The sequence below is a fragment of the Pistacia vera genome, unplaced genomic scaffold (assembly GCF_008641045.1).
Source record: "Pistacia vera cultivar Batoury unplaced genomic scaffold, PisVer_v2 Contig1144, whole genome shotgun sequence".
Classification (NCBI taxonomy): Eukaryota; Viridiplantae; Streptophyta; class Magnoliopsida; order Sapindales; family Anacardiaceae; genus Pistacia; species Pistacia vera.
This window is the reverse complement of record NW_022195187.1, coordinates 147,691-156,734: the sequence shown is the minus strand read 5'-3', so window position 1 is coordinate 156,734 and position 9,044 is coordinate 147,691. Positions and strand designations below refer to the sequence as shown.

The window sequence follows — 9,044 nt, the reverse complement described above, 5'->3', positions numbered from 1 at the left end:
TTTAGAGTTTATTGGCATGAAACTTTTTGTATCTCCATACTATTATCCTCAGGATTATTTTCTTTCTCTTTTTGTTTAATTGTAACAATGATTTATTCTTCAGTTAAAATATAAATAATTTATTTCTCATTGAGATGATTGAGGAAGACGTTAATATCTATTTGATTAGTGTAGTGAAGTTGTCGAATATAATCACTCAATTATGCAATGACTCTTTGATTCTCATTATCCAATTCATTTATAACTTACAATTTATCAACATCAGAGGTCCTAATTTTGCAGTGCTTAAAACAATTGATAATTTTTCACAGCTTTACATCAATTGACCATATAACAAATACATTTACAATTCCATCAAGGATACTTATCTTTATTGGTTCCAATACTCGATCTTTTATCCATTTCAAAAGTAGGCAATTGAAGCGCTGAATTCAAATTATAATACTGCTAAATCATGAATTGAAATCCTAATATTATACTATTAAAACATGTATTATGAAATAAGAAATCAAAACAATAATTTTTGTAACAAAACCTCTATTAAATTATAACCTCCTTATAGTAATAAAATTAGTTGATCACACCATTATGACTATAGAAAGATTGTACTATACTATACATACAAAGAGTCTTAAATTATGCAAGAAGCTTGCGTGTTACCATATTTATGACATTGGGGATCCTAATTTTATAGTACTTAAAACAATTGACAATTGTTTGTGACTTCACATCAATTGACCATGCATCAGGTACATTTACAATTTCATCAAGCTAACCTATCTTCGTTGGTAAGACACAATCTTCTATCTGTTTTAAAAGTAGGCAATTGAAGCGCTAAATTAAAATCCTAATACTACTAAAACATAAATTTAAATCGTAATACTTTACTACTAAAACATAAATTATAAAATCAAAAATCAAAACAATAATTTTTGTAAAAACACCTCTATGTTATAATCTTTTCATTGTAATAAAATTACAGTAAAATCTTTCTATAATCATAATGGTGTGACTAAACTAATTTATTACTATGGAGAAGTTATAACTTAATCGAAGTGTATTTACAAAATTATTATTTTGACTTAGTTATCCCTATTGCAAGTAGTATAGAGGTAAAATGTGCACTACTTGCAAGTGTCTATGCTGACGAGTTATTACATACCCGTAAGTTCAAAAATGTGATAACAACTGTAAAGTATAAATCATTATCTCAAACAACTTCAAATAAATATTTTATTTCATCTTAAACCTTTAATGTAATATAGTATATAATTTTTTACAATATACAGATAATCATTACTATGTGGATGCAACTTTCTTAAGATGAAAATCAGAAAAAATTATAACTTATTATAATGTAAAGATCATTCTTATTTACAACTATCTCAAGTTGGGATTGAAATTTTATATGACTACATAAAAATTATTTTTATATAGAATATTATTGTATAGAAGTTTTACTATAATTGGCCACAGCATTATAACTATAAATAAGTTTTCATATATTACAAATACAGACTCTTAAATGATGCGAGAAGTTTGCATGTTACTATATTTATGACTTTTCTTCCTCCTGTTGATTTATGTTACTTTTCTTACAACGTGTTTGCCAGTTGCTCAGAAAGGTTAACCAAACTAAAGAAAAACGCTGTCTTCTTGGTGCCGTATTATAAAGTACCCTTTAATAATTGTTTAAGCATATTTAAGATTAATCTACATATTTAAGATTAATCTAATTATTTTATAATAATCCTTGTATTAATGATTTGTTTAATGGAAGTCTAAAGACAAGTGGTTAATTGGATCTGTACGGGCGAAAGGTGCGTTTACTTTTCATGTGAGTTTGCATAACTTATCAGACACAATGTCAACTTCTCCTTAAATCCAAGAATCTTCCCAGTTTTTAAATCTTATGAATTTTATTAAATTTTTAGGTATGACCCTAGTGATTACATTTATTGTTCTTATGATTTAATAAAAAAGAAAAAAAAGAAAAAAAAAAAAGATATGGCGCGTAAATGCATTGTTCAAAATTGAATGGATTTTCATCTGTCTAATGTTAACGTTTTCTATATTATATAACTTGATTTTGATTAAAACTATATTATAAAATATTAACATTTAATTAATGGGATGTATTCCTTTATTTTGAGAAATTTATAATAATTCATGATTAGTGATCTCTTATATTTTAACATTAATTATCTCTTTGTTAATATGTGAAGAAATTTGCTGATAATAACCCAATTAAATTAGTTTTTCTTTGATCTTTTTGAATTATCAAATTAAACCAATCAATAATATTGGATTATGATGTATGATTATGTTAAACAGAAATATGATTCTACCACAAGAAATACAACAATCCAATTCTTAACCAGATAACATAAAGATCAATACTTCTTCTGAATTCATTATATTACAATCAAAATATATCTAAAATTTTAGATTGCAATAAATAAGTATTTAGGAAAAAAAAAAATTTACTGAAACACACTCCCACACATGACTGTACAACCATTTTTCACTTATTCTAGATAGCTAGTTCAACTTCAACTCACTCTATGCGGTGAAGTATCATGCTAGTTAACGTTTAATATTGTGACCTAAACATGGATTGGTGTAGAATTTGGTGGGGTTGGAACCGAAACGACATCGCGTTTATTACCACGTTCTGATTTACTGTTCTCCGCAAACTTGAGGCTTCCTTCATGCAAACCTTGACGCTTCTCCTCTTCAGTCCATTCCGAAGTGTAATAATATTCCTCTCTAGATTTCTCAGGGTCTTCTGATGGTGGAAGAAACATGCTCCCCCACTGCGGAAAGTGGATAAGAACAACAGGAAGAGTACAGGCCACAGTCATTACCCCCATCCAAGAGATTCCTGTTCCCGTGCTGAATCTTGGGCTCGAGAAAAACGCCAACTGGGTCAATCCGGACCCGAAGTTCCCTCCGGCTCCGGTTAGGCCTGATATCAAACCCAATGATCGGCGTGAAACAAATGGGACTATCCCAAAAGTTGCACCGCAAGCGGCTTGAGTCCCGAGAGAGAAGAGGACCATTGCCACTACTGCAATGGGGAGTGAATTGGCTCGACCGAGCCATATACAGAAGACGCCTCCTAGAGTTTGGAATATCCAGAGGACCCATAGCCTGCCACGCATGCCGAAGAGTCTAGCCGCCACATCGGAAGCGTAACCACCGAAGGGACGAGCGAAGAAGTTCGCCATGCCGAAGGTTGCAGCTATGGTTCCGGCGGTGTGGAGCTTAAGATTGAACCTGTTTACACATGCAATATTATAATAATTATGGTTAGAAATAGTTCAAGCCTTGGATTTTGTGTGTCAAAATTAGTTAATAATATTTTAGCTCACCTGTCAAACATATATCCTGCAATGACATTGTTGGTGGTCAATTCAATACCCATGGAGAAGCCATAAAGAAGAAAGAAGACCCAAGTTCTGTAATTTCTGATGGCATATAGGAAAACCTGAAAAAAAAGAACAAATCAGTTCCATATCTATTGGTGAAAAAAAAAAAAAGAAAAAAAGTTTATCATCATATATAAAGAAATTAAGTCCTAGACAAAACTGACCTTGGAGAATTTATCTTTCTTAACTTCCCCCTTCTTTTGTAGGGCACCAAGGTTTCCATCTGGCAAGTCTTGGCCTAATGTTAGGACCAAAATTCCCGTAATGACATGAAGCCATCCAGGAATAAAAAACGCAATCCTCCAGGCGGTGAAGGGCGTGGCACCGGCTAGTTTGATAATGTGAAAAACAAGAGGCATCAAAAGTTGGGTAACTCCACCACCCATATCACCCCACCCGCCTGCACATCCATTAACAAGTCCAAGTATTTTACCATTGAACATTATTGTCGTCCAATATTGGCAAGATACAAACGTTGCTAAACAGAATCCGATCATAAATCGGGCGGCTAAATATCCCTGTGCGTCCGCCACAAATGACATGCAAAAGACTGTTGGGGCGGATAGCAATAAAAGAAAGGCAGTGCCGTATCTTGCCCCTATAAGGTCACAAACTGCACCCATTACAAGCCTAGAGAATATACTTCCGGAAACAGAAGCAACCCCGGCATTACCAACATCAGTTTTTGTTAAATTGAGGTTATCACGGATGATTGGAACCAAGGGAGCGGCGGCGAAGGTGGAGATAAAACAAGTGAAAAACGAAACCCAAGCTAGGTGGAAGGTTCTCATGTGAGGTTTAGCAAAGGAAAGAGGTTTGAAAACTTTGGCCCTGTGTTCAGAATCAACTGGTAAAGCAAATTTAGCAGTTGTATCAGTGGGGACAGCCGGCGATTCGACTGATAAGGCAAAGGTTTGTTCTCTGCCGGTTATTCCATGCATGGAGCTTCCAAAGGAACCTTCACTCTGTGGCATTTTTTCTTATTTTTCTGTGGGAAGAAAAAATAAGAAATAGTGACTAGAAAAGAGAGTGATGGAAACAATAAAAGCACACAACGGTATGTTTTGTGTTATGTATTGGGGATGGAAACGCCTGCTATTTATAGAGAACTCGCGAGATACCCAGCACATGATAAAATGCGCGGGATTGGTGTATGAATTTTTTTTATAAATAATCAAATAAAAAAATACACATATTATATATATATATATACAGAAAGAGAGAGAGAGAGAGAGAGATAATGGTCCAATACCCTTTATTTCCTTCGAGGTAAATTAGTTCAAGATTATAATATTGTCTATTACACTTCTTCGTTTACTTTCTACACGAATTCTGGAGTTAGTGGACTCCAACGAGCACATTTGGTTCAAATATTATTGATTTCAAATAAATTTACTAAAGAATATTCCATTCAAATGCCATAAATGACATGCAAAAGAAAGTTGGGGCCGAAAAGAATTCTACAAGTTTTCAATTAATCAGATAAATGGGCTTAAGTATAATTAATTTCGGATATTTTTTTATTATTATTTCCTAATTTTTTACCTCTGACAAAAAGAAAAAAGAAGTGTTTAATTTCTCTTTAGAACTTACATTTAAAAAGAGGCCAAACGTATTGAAATGATCAAGTTAAACATGAACCGAAACTGTTGTGGGTCAACTAAACAAAAGAGGGGAAACATAAATATACAAGGAAACGCAGTGCATAAAATAATGGTGTTGTAGTTATCTAGTTATAGTTTGAGCTGTAGTCGTCAACTCACAGATTACAGGACTAAGCGTAGTGGTGAGTGGTGACTGCTTGTTGGCGTGTGTTTACAACCTATCACTGCTTTATAATAAGCCTAGAAGAGCAGCATTGTTGCAGGTGGGAGTGTGTAACAAAATATTTATTCCTCCACACTGGAAAATAGACCTGGAGTGCCATACACATATATAATCAGTTATATGCAAAAAAAATTCATTTTCAACAAAAAACTAAACTTTTGTACGTTATTCCAACCAAAGAAGTCAATGGAATTTAGGTATATACCAAAACAAATCCGTACATCTACAAGAAACTGATATATTTATTACTGAAGATTAACTACTGGTGTAAACTAACATGGAGTTATTTGATCACGTTGGAAAGGCCCCAAACGTAAGGATGAAGGCCTGTTTTTATAAGTTTTGGCGTCTGTCAGAGCCCTTGATTATAGAATTAAATCTTTTCATTGGATTCAAATACACTATAGATTGACGATATCTATTACGCATCTAAATCTATGTAAAATGCTTTGGACAGAATACATATATACTGTATACATATTGAAACTATTATTTATTCTATGGCCAGAAATTGTTAAATTTATATTAGAGAGGGATTGATGAACCAATATATGCTAAAACTTTGATTCCTATGGAATGAAAATAAAAGATATATACGACGGGACGAACGGAAAGCAAATGTGATTGATTCTGCGAATTAATTTATGTGAAAGTCAAATGATGAGAAGAGAGAGAAACCGAAGGAAATACAAAGCAAATTTATGTGCCTTCATGTGGAAGTTAGGTGGAAAGAACATGAATAAATAAAATAAAGAGAAGTGACCATGTGGGAGTCTCAAAGAATAGATTAGAAAAAGTCAAACAAGAAAATTCAGATAAAAATATTCACGATGGGGGAATGACTTCACAAATACAAATACAAATTTTTAATATATGATTTATAATAAAAATGAAACTAAGAAATAAAAAAAGAAAGAAAATGTAATTAGATATTTCAAAAGTCAAAGAAGCAAATTTCCTTTGTGCCAGGAAAGAAGGAAATAAAGAAGGAAATTCAGCCGATAATATAGGAGGTTGATGCAGTAGGGTTGTCAATAGTAGGCCAACTGTCCAATATTAACAATTTGACATTGAAAATTAAAAAATTAAATGTAAAGTTGATTCAACTGATGCAGGTGAGGCTTATAGTGTCTTCCAAAAGATGAAATTAGTCTTTGTGGTACTTGTACGGTCTGTCACATCAGCTGTACTTACTACACTTTATTCATTTGATTATGTCACTTCATTACCAACTTACCCTCGTTCGTTCATTTCAATTTGCTGACTTAATCAATTATATATAATAATACAAAAAATTTCCTCCACCGGCCGCCCAAACAAATATCTGACTTGTTAAATCCATGAAATGGCAAGAAAAACGGGCGCATTATAGTTAGTGGAGGTACATGATCATTAAGATTAATTAATATTGTCATTTATGTTTTAATTATGATTATGAATACTTGTATATTTGGTGCAGGAGTAGTTAAACGAAATATTTAGATGGTTGAAGATCAATCTGAAACTTTAATCACAACTTTTGTAAATATACGAAGTACTAAGGCTTAGTTTAATTGGAATTTAAGGATGGTGGATTACCTGTTTAGCAGTAAAGGAGAAGTTCATATGTGTACTGTTTAGTTGACACAATCAATTATTTGTGTTGTTAAGCAAAAACATAACAATCAAAGATGTCCAATCTGACGTTCGACAAGATTGGGTAAGATATGTATGTGGTTTAAAACGATCAGTTAAAAAATAGATTAGTAAAAAGATGATAAAAGAACATAGACGGTTTTTAAAGTGGTTTGGCCAATTAGAATAATGCTTACGTCTATTGATATATTATTACTTTGTATTTGCTTTACACACAAAGTGTTTTAAGCAAAAAGACAAGTAAAAATGAGATTCAACTCTCTCCAAGTGGTTTCTTTGTTCTTGTATGAATAATCTCTCCCCTAAGACGGAGGTGGTGTCTCCCTTTGATACATTTCTTTTAACAGTGGTTGGGAGTGGTTGTTATGTGATGAATTACATTATAATTCCCTGTAATCCGGATATGAGTCAGACCTTCTCATATTCAAGTCTGAACACCCATACTTAATATTAATGAGTTTGCTGATGAAATCATTTGTTGTGGAGGCAAAACATAGGATGAGCTCAATCAAAAGATCCCGACATGGTGTAAGGACAGGTGATATGAATGTGATCGTCCAAAAGATCAGCACAACAATTTTAAAATCGAAATGTCCCAAAATTGTTTTTTAGTATTTTTAGAACACAGATAATATTTTTAAACATGTGGCTGCTGAGACATACATAGCTTGATGTCAATCTGGATGCACTATATTATAATTAAGGACTAATTTCATTCATCAAGAATCAAGGAGATGACAGAAAACAACTTTCCGAAATTTATCAACACTTTCTCTAAAGGAACTATTCATCAACTTGTATTAAATTTAATGTTTTCCAAAGCATCAATTGGATTCACAGCTTTAACCGCGTTGAGTCATGCACAACAAATAACGTCTATCTAAATCATCAAGTCATATTCAACCTTACATTTCTTTAAACTAGACCGTACTTATCACCAGTGGGGTTCCACATCTGTACAAGCAAGACGCCGTACAGCCTTTTAACTTGAACATTTGTTTTTGTTATCTTGTTTTTATTTTTTATTTTTAATTTCAACAACGATTGTGGAAGCATTGACCTTTCTAAAAAGAAGTGAAAATGAAACTCTATGCGATTCATGCAACGAATCAAGGTGGAGTATATCTCTTTCAAAAGATCATAGTTTATTTGTATACACAAGAGTTAAAGCTGCTCTCCATATCCGTTGGAGCCTTAGAGCTTCAAGCTCAAGCTACCTATATACAGTATTAGGATTTGTTCTTCATAAAGATCGATGATACATAGTGATTGATGTTATTGTATGATAATATGCTGTTTAAAATTTGTTTACGAGGAATCGTATAATTGTACTAGATTTTAATATTTTAACATTTTTTTATACCTAGCTATATTCTTCATATAATGTCGCTAGCCAACCCAAAATAAAAATTCAATCTATAATGATGTATAATGTGTCATATTTGAGCGTTGATTTTGGACCGTTTGTTTATTGGTGAAACTCCAAATTATATTATTTATTTCGTTTCATTAAAAAAATTGTCCATTCAGGATTTTGTATTCACAAAATTAGTTAAACAACCTTTGTCATCGACAGGAAAATGAAATTGAACCACAGACGCTAATAATTAATAACTTAAAAAGAAAAAAGAAAAAAAAAACCCCTTAAGAGGTTTGGGCCTCCCGTCAAGAGCCATTGTAGAATTTATTAAAGTAATAAAACTCCTAATAAGATTTGAGCTTAGAAAAGGAAATCCTAGTAATATTAGCAAATCACAAGTTAATATATTCATTGTAACAAGTGGGTTAATGAGATATTTCAATAATACTAACTCTGTTAGACATAATCTAGATTTTAGGTGAATTAGAATAAATTGTGTGTGCGTTTTCTCTTTACTGTTTACATTATTTGTGTGTGATTATTTACTTGTTGGTTTCATTACTTTTTAGAATGTTTTAGAGCTAGTTAATTTTATAATTGGATTCTTGAATTTGTAATTAGAATTAAAATGAATAAAAAAATGCAAGCAAATCCAAGGTGACGTTGCAAGAATCAAGAATTTGCAACTTGGCCATGTGAAAGATGAAGATATAATTAGTAAAATAAATATCTAATTAACAGCCATGTGAGATTAGAGGACAAAATGTTTCAAAATGAATTTCCCCAACAAC

At 32.2% G+C, this 9,044-nt stretch overlaps 1 protein-coding gene across 1 annotated transcript; it reads right to left on the bottom strand.

Moving 5' to 3' along the window:
• Positions 1-2,433: 2,433 nt before the first annotated feature.
• Positions 2,434-4,485, bottom strand: LOC116145017 (high affinity nitrate transporter 2.6-like). The gene is made up of 3 exons (XM_031430471.1): positions 3,596-4,485; positions 3,375-3,490; positions 2,434-3,279 (listed from the first exon to the last, which is right to left on the bottom strand). The coding sequence occupies exons 1-3, from the start codon at positions 4,403-4,405 to the stop codon at positions 2,607-2,609; spliced, it is 1,599 nt and encodes a 532-aa protein (XP_031286331.1). The 5' UTR covers positions 4,406-4,485; the 3' UTR covers positions 2,434-2,606.
• Positions 4,486-9,044: the final 4,559 nt, after the last annotated feature.